At 34.5% G+C, this 12,411-nt stretch overlaps 1 protein-coding gene across 1 annotated transcript; it reads right to left on the bottom strand.

The window, feature by feature from the left end:
- Positions 1-2,518: 2,518 nt before the first annotated feature.
- Positions 2,519-3,357, bottom strand: LOC114821186 (dirigent protein 22-like). The gene has a single exon (XM_029093136.2). It carries the CDS (start codon positions 3,237-3,239, stop codon positions 2,691-2,693), a length of 549 nt encoding a protein of 182 aa, XP_028948969.1. The 5' UTR covers positions 3,240-3,357; the 3' UTR covers positions 2,519-2,690.
- Between the last annotated feature and the right edge of the window lie 9,054 nt (positions 3,358-12,411).

Raw genomic sequence — 12,411 nt, 5'->3', positions numbered from 1 at the left:
AAATCTATCACAAAAAATTGTCTTATCAGATAATGACACGTGGCACAACGAGAACGATTAAAAATCTTATCTGAAATTACAAATAAAATTATTTTGTATTATTTTATGAAATAAAAAATATTAATATTTATTGCCTATTGCCATGGCTATTTAGTGTAGGGGTAGAGATGCAAAAGGCAGCTACTGTTCATTAGAGGCTATTCAATAGTGAGTTGCCCTAGAGGGCATTTGCAACGCTGGAGTTGCTCTGAGAGAGAGAGAAAAAGAGAGATAACAGAAATTAACGAATTGAAAAAGGGAAAGGGAAGATAAAGTGGAAGAGATGGGCATAAAGAAGGCAGAGAGCACGCAAAGTGAATTTGTCAAATTTCAAAGATTGTTTAAAATTTTGCAAAATTTGGTGTCCTACCTTCTCTAATTATTATTTTTTACTTATAAATGATTGTACCACACGTTATGCCTATGGTAGATAATAAAAAGGCATTGTGGATATTAACCATATTGACCACAAGCATCACGCGTGGTGGCTTAGTATATTTACAACATGCAACTTTCGCATGATCATTAATTATTTGTTGCCATGGATTAAAATTTGCCTGTGTTAAAAATTTGTTATTCACCATGTGCCCATTATGCCCGTGATAAATTTGTATTTTTTACAACGGACTCTTAATGACCATGATAAAATTGTCATCGTAGATGAGTTGCTCTATTGATTTATTTTTTTTCCCATAGTTATATTGCGCAATGTATATGCTATTTTGGTTAACTTTTGTTTGAACGTAGAGAGATTGGATGGCGGCACTAGCGGAATAGTGAGTATGCTTTGTAACCAGTCTTTTCAATGTCCCTGCATTTCAATATGGACTTAGTTATCAAGTGAGTTAGTTTTCCTGTCTGGGAAATTTCGGTGAATCCCAGGGTTCGCGTAACATGTGGTGTGGAAGGTAAACTAGTTTTTTTTTTTTTTTTTTTTTCTTAGGAGGTTATTTTTGCATCCAGTGCAAGAAAGCAATATTCCCATGTATTATTTACTTGATGTGCTATGGCGATGTCTTAATTAAGTTTCATCCAGCCGAAACAGAAAATTATACAGAATTTTTTTCTCCAAACAAAGATATATAGACAGAAGGCCATGCTGTTAGGCATTGGAAAACATTGCTATATGCTTTATTTGGACAGGCAGCAGATGTGGGATTATGTTGGTGATGCTTATGCTCACCGCCTGAACCAAGCGAAAGTTGATGGCGAAGTAATAACTGGTATGGATACTCGTCGTATTCACCGGAAGGGGGTTGCGATGCATGTAAATGTAGTGACGACTCTTGGAATTGGCGGAGCCCGCAAAGTTGAAATTGTGTACTTTAGCTAGCTCTATGCATCTTTTTCGTTTTATTCGAATGACAGATCTTTAGATGTTGTGCTGCTACACATTGTTAACGAGTATAACCGACTTCTTGCAAGTCAGCTTGAGACTCAAAGACAAGTAGGCTGTCAACGAACCCCACCCTTAATGCCTTCTGTGTGCTCTTACTTTTCCTTTTACCCTAGTGTATGGTCATTCAGTAGACTACAAAATTTGTTTTGATGTATGTATACTGTGTTAGTACTATGAATCTCAACTTATGAAGGCCAAAAGTACGATGGAAAGTTCAGTTTCCAAAGCAGTAGAGAGAGCTCTAAATTCCAAGATGCGGGTTTTTTCAAGTGAAACTGGAGAAATGTCTGGTGGAAAAAATGGTGTTGAAGATGTGAGTTTCTATTGTAATGTACTCCTCTTCACGTTATATTTACTTTGGATTTTGGCATAGGTATGTTGTGTTCATGCGAATTTTATTTTATTTTATTTTTTTTGTGTGTTTCTTTCTTAGATCAACCGTAATCTCATCAAAGACGAAACCTAGCACCGACAATTGAAGCAAATTGAAGAGAGGTACGTACGTACTTCCTCTTCATAGTTGAGTGATCAATTCGTCCCGTTTGAATGCTAACAGTTTTCGCTAGGACCATGAAGGTAATAATATGGGTTTCAGAATCTGAAATGTGAAATATAGAGAGGCATTTAGGCTGAACCCTGAAATGTGAAATATAGAGTGGCATTTAGTATGTGCCAAAACCACAACTCTATTCTTTCTTCCCACTTCCCCCTCCTGTCACACTCAACCAAGATCGAATACGACATCAGGACCGATATAACAGTGCTAGATCGATTTAGGATAATGGCACAGAGGACTTATGTGTTTATTAGTCGCACTGTATTCTTTCCTATCTGTATATTTCATCATTTAAACACCTTGGTTAATAAAGTTGTAGGTGACAAAGCTGACAAAGTAGCCATTGGCTATGGAACTTGAGGCTCTGAAGTTTGAGCGCATAACACATTCGAGGGGTATATTTACTCAGTGAATTTTGAGCCTATTCAAGGCTTTGTAATGTTTGAGCAAACTTTGCTAATATCCCTTCCACGTAATTGCATACTTAACCGAACTCGGATGGAGTTCACAAAAACATGGTAAAATGAATGAAATATGAGTTTTAAGAGATTAAGGAACCACTTTTCAATTACAAGAAATAAAGCGAAACTTAAATTTTGTTTATACACCAAAAAGCAAAACCCCACCACTCCACCTACTACACTTTGACCAAAACACAGCGAAGACAGCATTGTGGAGATGAGAAAAGCAGACAAGTCAATAATGGAAGACAAACGCATCATATTCAACAAGAGCATCCCCACTAGTTGCATTAAACGTGACAGTCTTCGCCTGAACATACCCGCGAGCCAGCCGGAAAACCCCACTTCCACCGATTACCGGCATCTCTCTCACGGCTTCAAGCACGGAGTTTCGACCCAGCACACTGAGACTGCTCCCATTATAATTGCCTTCATAAAATACGAAGTTCATGGCCATCAACAAAGCATCTTCACTCTGTGAGGCTGACCCGTATAACCCCTGTGCTCTCCCCACAAGTTTGGAGCTCCTTGTGGGGCCTACGGTTAGCGGGTCGTCGAACATGGCTATAGAGCCGAATAGGGTTGGAGATTTTTTGGAGATGGGTGTTTGGGCAACCCAGACGGCAGCAGGGTTTGGACCGCTGACTATGTCATGGAAGTAGAAATGGAGGTGGCTTAGCTTTTCTTGGTTTTTGAGCCCTAGGGTTGTAGAGAAGAGAACAGTGAAGGAAAATATGAGTAGGGTAGATGGTAGATCTGGGAGGGTTTGGGAGGTTTTGGCCATGGCTGGAAATGAATTTGGAATTGCAGGTTTCGAATATGTTGTGTTTCTGACTTTATGGTTTATATACAAATACAATCGAGCATAATTTGTTTAGTGTGAGATTTGAATACAGGGTAGGGCAAGGAAACTAAATTTGAAAAATAAACTAAATTATATATCATCAATAGAAATAGACACGTTTATCAATGTTTAAGTAATAAATCAATCATCAACTTTCATATCTTTTAATTTTTAATAATTAGTTTACGAATTTAGTCTCTCTAGCATAAGAGATTCTTTAGTGTGATTGGTACACGAAGTGGTACACCTCGTGTCACTATACAAATGGTGGGATATGTGTGCTAAAAAGTTAATAGCTTAAAAAATAAATTTTTCCATCACTTCTATTAAAACACATGATATACTATTTGTGTTCCGATAACAATTAAAATTTTCTCCTCCAGCTTTATTCTAGAATATACTGTTGATGGAAGAGGACGTGTAAATTGAACGAAAGCAGGTGTGGTGGCATTGTCATGATGACATTGTGGGTGCGACAGCTGAAGAATTATTATGAATGGAATCTTATGGTATTATTTGGAATAATTAAATAAATTAATATACCAAACAATTTTTTTATCATTAATATTTTCATTTGAAAAGAATTTATTTTCACGTTTTTCATATCCACATAATGGGGTTGCTTTTTTCGAATTTGAAAATTCTTCATGTACTATGAAGAGAAGTATCACCTAATCAGTAATTCAATAATTAATTGGTCACTATGAAGTATATGTTCTAGTTTGATTAATTGTATATTTCTTTTTTAATTATAATTTAATAAAAATCCCCAATATTACTAATGCCGGCGAAAATATAATATACCCACTTTTAATCAAATTTCAATGACATTCCATAATACTTTCACTCCCCCCCCCCTCCAATTCTATTATAAATTAGAGTAAACAAACATCTAATTAAATAAACTTTTTGGAAAGTGATTGTCACACATCTATTTTATAATCTTACACATTTCTCTCGTTTGATTTATTCAATCTGATGATCATAAATAAAGAGATATGTAAGAAACTAAAATGGTGTGTAAAAATCACTTCTTGAACTCTTTAATTAACATGATATTTATATATTATTTGCAACTTATCTGATACAAAACTTTGTTTCCCTGACACTTTCCTATAATTTTATAATCTTCATCACATAGTTGAACCCTAAACCCTGTTCGTAACCTCTTTTTGTGACAAGGCACAGAAGTCTGAGTCATCATCTGAGTTAAGGTCATCAATAGGTCATCCCCTCTGAGGGTCGGGTTCAAGGAACCCACTATGATACCATGTTAACATTTCAAACCATTTATTTTGGTATGTCAAACAACAAGAAAATAAGGGATATGATATATTGAGACTTAATACACGTTAACTTAATATTGGTTTAATAAAGTGAATTAATATAATTAATTCTTAGAGTTGGTTACAACACAAATGGCAACTATCTCCACGATAGGAAAAGCAGTTGCATCGTATACAATGCTACAATTCAAGTTTCATCATTAGTCCATGATCTCAACAATGAATCTAAAACATTGGCTTATACAGCTCAACATGTTGATGAATTGGAACCTTAGACAGTTTCACATCCACCAACAATAGTGACGGAAGCAGCAGCCACATCTTTCCACGACCCTCCACCTGTGTTGATAAAATCCACAAGAAACAAGAAATCTGCCATACCTAGTGATTATATGTGTTGTCTGCAAGAAGTTGAATATGACATAGGTGGCCATGATGATCTTGTAACTTATAAACAAGCAATTGAGAGTTCACAAAGTGCTCTTTCGGAAGCTGGAATGATAGAAGAGTTGGATTCAATGGCAAAGAATGGTGTTTGGTCATTGGTTGAAGGTTCTCCTAACCTTAAACGAATTGGCTACAAAACGTGATGCACAAGGACGAGTTGAAAGGTTTAAGGCCAGACTTATGGCTAAAGGTTTTACACAAAGGGAAGATGTTGATTATACTGAAACTTTTTCACTTGTGTCTACCAAAGATTCATTTCGAGTTATCATGGCCCTCACAGCTCATTTTGACTTAGAGTTGCACCAAATGGATGTCAAAATGCATTTCTCAATGGCATTCTTGGTGAAGACATCAACATGAACCAATCACTAGGATTTGTTGAAAGGGGGAAGGAGAACCAGGTATCTAAACTCAACAAGTCTATTTATGGACTAAAACAAGCTTCTATGCAATGGTATAAAATGTTTACTCAAGTTGTGCAATCATTTGGATTTGTGGAAAACAAGATTGATAACTGCATTTACATGAAACGGCATAAGTCCTATTTCATATTTATGGTTCTTTATGTTGATGACATACTTTTGGCAAGTTCAAATATGCAATTGTTATATTAGACTAAGGAAATGTTGTCCAACCGTTTTGATATGAAGGATTTGGGTGAAGCCTACTATGTTTTAGGCATTGAGATTTTGAGGAGTAGGATGAAGAGAATGTTTGGGTTGTCTCAAAAGAATTACATTGGTCGAGTTCTCAAAAGGTCTAACATGGAGAATTGCAGTAGTGGTGATGTTCCCATTGTCAAAGGTGACAAGTTTTCTCTATCACAAAGTCCAATGACTATCACTGATCATGGCATCCAAGCTATGAAGGACAAGCCATATGCCTACCTAGTTGGTAGGGTGATGTATGCACAAGTTTGCACTAGGAATGATTTGGCTTTTGCACCGAGTCTGTTGGGTATATTTCAATCAAATCCTAGTATAGCTTATTGGAATATAGGTAAAAATGTATTGAGGTACTTGAAGAAGACACAAGCTTATGTTTTGGGTTTTCATCGAGTTGAGAATTTGGAAGTAATATGTTATAGTGATGTTGATTTACTTGGTTGCATAGATGATAGAATGTCAACTAATTAGTATATATTCATATTAGCCAATGGTGTTGTTTTATGGAGAAGTAAAAAACAAACCACTATAGCAGTTTCAACAATGGAGTCATAATACATGGGTTGTTTTGAAGCAATGACGCAAGCTGTGTGGTTACAAAATCTGATTTATGACATGAAGATAGTGAGAAGTGTTGAAAGACCAATTAAGATTTTCTGTGACAATACTTCAGCGGTGTTCTTTGCCAAAAATAATAGAAGATCAAAAGCTTCAAGACTCATATAAATTAAGTATTTGAAGCTCCAAGATGAAACCAGAAAAGGGACAGTCAATGGAGTATATTGGTACTGAGCACATGATTGCGGATCCATTGACAAAAGCCTTACATGAATAACAGCATTTCAAAGGCTTTTGCCAAATATGGGTATGCATGCAATCACGGATAACGTTTGAATGTGGAAGTAAGATAATTTTTCACCATATTATGTATATGTTTTGATCAGAAATTGTGCTTATTAAGTTTGCAAGATGATTTACAAGACAATGTAATTCACTAGTAAAAGCTCAAGTCCAGTCAAGTTCGTATTTCTGTTTTGTAATTTTGTGCAAAAATATGGAATAAAGAATGACATTTGCAGCGTCATTAGGTCAAGCAAAATGTGGGAGTCATACAAGTGTATGATTTGACTCTCATCTAAAGTTTCTTTTAAGTTCAATTCTTCCTGGGTTTGATTAGTTTGTAATGTTAGAACACTAATACTATATAACTTTTATCTATTAAGTTGTCTGAAGTTCAACTAATAAATCATTGAATTGAATTGGAAGGTCATTATGTTCATCATGATTCAGTAATCACCATTTACTTTTTAGATATAATATTGGTTGATAGTTTGATTACACTCATGTGGGAGAATGTAAGAGTTTTTTTTTTATATCTGAGTTGATCAAACCATTTATTTTGGTTTGTTAGATAAAAAGTAAATAAGTGATTATGATATGTTTAGACTTAATACACGTTAACTTAATATTCGTTTAATGAAGTGAATTAATATAATTAATTCTTAGAATTAGAGTTGATTACAAACTCTCTGAAGTTGATGGCAACTATCTCCACGATAGGAAGAGCATTTGCATCGTACAAGTGGCTTGATCCGTTTTCTCAAATCGTTGTCGTTCTCTTATGGTTGCTAGTCCTATTGAGAGCAAAGAACGCTAAAGGATTTCGAAAAAGGGAAGATCAAACACTAAACCTTATTGTAATGTCTTCCACTGCAAGTAAGTCCTTTTCTCTCATCAGGGTTTACTGGAATATGCAAATGTAGATTGAATGATTGATTGTTATGATCTCTGGCAAAGACCATATAACTTAGGGTAAATTACATAAAACTACCTCAATTATTGGGTCATTAATAGTTTCATACCTCGTCTTTGAAAAGTTTCAATGTCATACCTTATCTTCGAATTTGTTGCAATGTCATACCTTCCATCAATTGTCTGTCAATTCCTCTGTTAAATTGTGACGTGGCATGAGGCGGAGCCCACTTTCTATTAAAAAAATCAATAAAATATTAATTAAATATTAACTAAATATTAAAAAATTGAAAAAAAAAACGAAACCCATATCCCATCACCCCACCCTCGAAATCCCATCCCCTTCATTTGTAGTTTAATAATCATGTTATCATTCATCCATTGATTTTCCATTCGATTTCTCAATCAATTCAGAAATTTTATGGCCAAAAATGCTTTTTCAACGGTGGCAGTAGCAACTGAAAGAATTAGTGCTAATGTCACAAGTATATAAACTAGCGGGTACACCTTGTCTTTTTTCCACTGGACCATTTTTTTTTATAGTTTAATTAGAACTGATGTTAAAATTGAAATGCAATCCTTTTTTTTTATTTGTAGTTTAATTAGGGCTTGGGAATTAGAATGCAAAAGTACACACACACACAAAATTGGGCCCCTAGGCCCTATACAGCTATGTCCTTGCTTAAAGTCATAAAAAACTTCGGTCCCAACTTGAGATCAATTATGTATAGGAATAAACTCCAAATTGTAATAACTTATAAATTTTTTTTTTTTGGGTTCCATCTTAAGAAAAAACAGCTCCACATAAAGTAATAATATTTTTTTTTAAAACAAGAAAAAATATATTAAAAGGAAAACCCAGAGTACAACCGTTCCCTACAAAATATACAATACCATAAATAAAAGTTTAAAATGAACTAAAATAATTCTAGTTGTTTGAAACAATGCTTTAGTTTTTAGAATTGATTTTACGTTTTTAAGCCTACGCGCGGCGCGTGTGCAAGAATTAAAATACTTAGCACTCAAGAAATATTATTTATGAAATACAACATTCATTATGAATAAATAAGTCCATAAACATTATTTTTAACCGCACCTCTATTATTAAGTAATAACCTCCTGACAATTATAAAATGGTTTTGGTCACAACTTTATAACTAATATAGGTTTTATTGTATTTGGTGATTTTCGGGTTGGTATAAGAAAAAGAAAAGTTAAGTTATTAATCTCTTTTGTTCTTTTTTTTTCCGTCGATTAATCTCTGTTTTTTTTTCTTTTCTTTTTTCTTTGTTTTTGTTTTTTTTTTTTTTTTTAACTTGGCTAAGGGTGAGTATTTTCCATGTCTGTTAGCTGCCCTTTTCAACTTTTGGACTGGGGGCCATAAATCCATTTTCCATATTGTTGAAAACATGGATCACAATCTAATATATTATTAACAAGTTTTTCCTCATTCCGTTCAATTCACGAAGGTTTCTCAAAGGTTGGGTGGGGTGGGGGTGGGGGTGGGGGTGGGGTTGGGCGGGGGGTGGGTGTGGGGTGAGTGGTGTCGGAGATCTGCTCTACATTTTGGCAATTGTTGAGTTTTATTACAAAAGGATTTTGTGTTATTAATAGTGAAAATATTTATTTATAAATACTAATATATTCTGCAGGGCCAACCTTTGGGCAGAGCAGACGGGGCGCCCTCACAGAACCCCAAATCTTGAGGGGCACTAAAATTAGTTTATAAGCATATGTAGATGGCAGTAGCGGTGGGAAAGAACAAACCAGGAGGACAGCCTGAGGTAGACGAAGAAGAAAAACTGCTTTTTAACCGTTGACTAAACTCTAGTATTTCACAAGGCTTGAGTTTCCAGGAGTGAAAAATTAAAGATGAAACTTAGAAGGGAATTCAGTAGAGCGCTTGTTAAGGTCGACAGTCCAATACTCCACTGGCGATGAAGGAGATCTACAGTAATTTGGTGGAAAAAGATAGTTATTGGGCCGTTTAAAAAATAGTTAATGGGTTATGATATCTAGGAAAGAATAGGGTATCAGTGAGTTAAAAAGTGTCATGCGTAGAGAAAGAGTGCAGCAATTTCTATAGGGTAGTGCTAACTTTTTCTTTTTTTTATTTTTTATTTTTTTTTAAACAAGTAAAGATCGTACCAGTCGGATTACAATCCATCAGAACCAATATTTCCAAAGATTGACAAGAATAAAAATCATCACCAAGAAAGCAAGCAACGAGTACTCGTTGATCTTAATACATGAACTACTAGATTTATCAAGAAAACCAACAAGAGAGTTGTTATGATGCAACCCATGATAAATTCATTAAAAAATATATAGGATAGTGTTATCTACATACTAATTTTTATTTCTCACACAACATTTTAATTTTCGATAATCAGATCAAATGAATTAAGATGATCAATTATTAAAAACTAATAAGGGTGTGTGAAAAGTAAAAATCGGTGTGCAAATAACGCTTTCTTTTCTATATCTTGATCAGTTTGGGCTCACTTTGGTTTGAACTTTTAGAAGCTCTGTTCTAGCAAACTTGTAAACAGGCGAGTGTGCTACAACCCGAATTTCAACACATTAGTTTTAAAACCGAACCAATTTGTTCGGTATGGGCGGTTTGGACTGGTTGAACGATTTGTTTGAAGAAAAAAAATACCAAACATTAAATGTATAGTTGTTAAAAGTTCAATCATGGGGACCATTTTTTCATATGTCTGAATAAAATACAAATTATCTTTCTTATGTGGACTTATACAACGGCGTTATTATTGGCCCTAAGAACTTTCATGAAAATGGCTTGAATCAAGTTTATTTTAATAAAAAATCATGTTATAACTTTATTTAATGAAAAAGACTTAAATTTTAATGAAAAACCCTTAAATTTTAATAAAAATGACAAAAGAACTTAAATTTTAATGAAAAAAACATAATTTTAATATTAAAAAAATCTGACGTGCTGACCCACGCGTCCTCACATTGTTTATGAAACTTCTACACTATTTATGAAACATACAACACTGTTTATGAAACTTACGATACTGTTTATGAAAACTTACGATACTGTTTATGAAATTTACGGCACTATTTATGAAACTTATTATACTGTTAATTCAAACGTGCCACTTAGAGTCTTCCAAAACATGGACATGGATATCATTATGGGTCGTCGTCACCTTCGGTGATTACAAAACCGGTATGCGCTTTTGACAGGGGAAGAAAAGCAAGGAAAACCTGTCGTAGTAATATTGGTGGGTGCGCCTGGAACCGGCAAGTCCACCTTCTGCGAAAATGTCATGCGCTCCTCCTCCACTCTTCCTTGGGTACACGTTTGCAGGTATTTCTCAGTACTTAGTACGACACTCCGCATTTATGTTCATTTGGGTTTGTTTGTGCTGTTATATTTTTGTAGGATACTATCAAAAATGGTAAAGCCGAAATGAAAGCGCATTGTATAGCAAGAACAAAGGGATGAGTTTGTGAAGCTTGGTGGTAGTGCCCAGGTTGATGTTCAGGCTGTGGTGCTTGATCTTCCCGCCAAGCTTTATATTTCGTGGTCTGTGAAGGGAACGGGCCATGAAGGAAACTTGCAAGGTGGGAGAGCTGTTGCGGTTGTGAATAGAACGATGCAGAAGAAAGAAGGGAACTTTAACGAAAAGCACCCGGTACTGTTCACTTTAACGAAAAACCACATTTTTACATTAAAAAGTCAATCATGGTACTATTCACTTTACCCTTTATTTTGTCCTTATCATTAAAACTCAAAGTTTTCAAGCCATTTTCATTAGTTTTCCTAAGAAAGAATTGTCTAAGCTTGGGGGTGGTAGTTGGCCAGAAGCGAAGTTGTCTGATGGAGTTTGTTTTTTTTTTGTGGTGGGGGGGGGGGGGGTGGGTAGGTGGGGGAAGCGCGCACGGTGCGCTTTTTATTTTTTATGTTTTTTTTATACCTTTTTGTCCTTATCATTAAATAAAGTTTGTGTATGGTTTTTTATTAAAATGCAAAGATTTGAAGCTTTTTTCATTAGTTTTCCTTAAAATCTATAGACCGGCCATGATATTCTATTAAGTTTTTAATGTGAGATTGCCCAAGTTAAAATGGAACACAAGGTGATATTGGGAAGTATTGAGTTTTATTAAAAAGGGTTTTTTTTTTTGTTATAAATAGTGAAATCATTTATTTGTAAATAATAATATATTATGTTAAATTTCCGATGTGAGATTACATACTTTGGTAAATTAGTAACGAATATATGATCTATGCATGTTATAGTATTACTTCAAATGATCATAATGTTTGAAAACGAAAACATTAAACAAGGCTACTAATGTGAAGAAAAGTATTAGAGGGTTTAGGATCAATGGTTTTGTTTTGGGAAACCTTACTATATATAGTGAAGAAAATAGATTTTTTTATTTTTTTTATTTTGAACAAACGATATTATCTACAATAAGGGGTGTAAGCTTAGTCTCACAATGAGCTAGCAATAATATGGTTCAAATTTGTATTTGGTGAGAATTGAATCTAAGACCTCTTTCACTTACAAGTAAAGAGAAATACCACCAGACCGTAATATCAAGTGGCAATGAAGAAAATAGATTTATATAATGACAAAAATTAGCATAGTTAGTCGTGACAAATGAGAAGTCTTAATTGAGATTTGATTTTAAAGGATTTTAAACAGTGATCAATGGATTTTGTGGATTTGGACAAATTAATTTCATAGTGTATTCTAGGCCTTAGCAAATCTAGACTCTCTATAAGATTATGAGGAAATTCAATCAAATCCCCCATTGAATCTATATCATCACTCCATCAAACTCCATTAAGGAAATTTAAAATCTTAACTAATTGACCCATTTAATGTCACTTATTATTATGATCTAGTGGTATTCCTCTTCACTTATAAGTGAGATGTCTTACACTCGATTCTTGCCAAAGGAAAATTTGAACCACATTAT

The sequence above is a fragment of the Malus domestica genome, chromosome 14 (genome assembly GCF_042453785.1).
Source record: "Malus domestica chromosome 14, GDT2T_hap1".
NCBI classification, from domain to species: domain Eukaryota; kingdom Viridiplantae; phylum Streptophyta; class Magnoliopsida; order Rosales; family Rosaceae; genus Malus; species Malus domestica.
This window is presented reverse-complemented; position numbering and strand designations above follow the sequence as displayed.

Coding starts and splice junctions, on each gene's coding strand:
- LOC114821186 (XM_029093136.2), bottom strand. CDS start 3,239: ATGGCCAAAACCTCCCAAACCCTCCCAGATCTACCATCTACCCTACTC.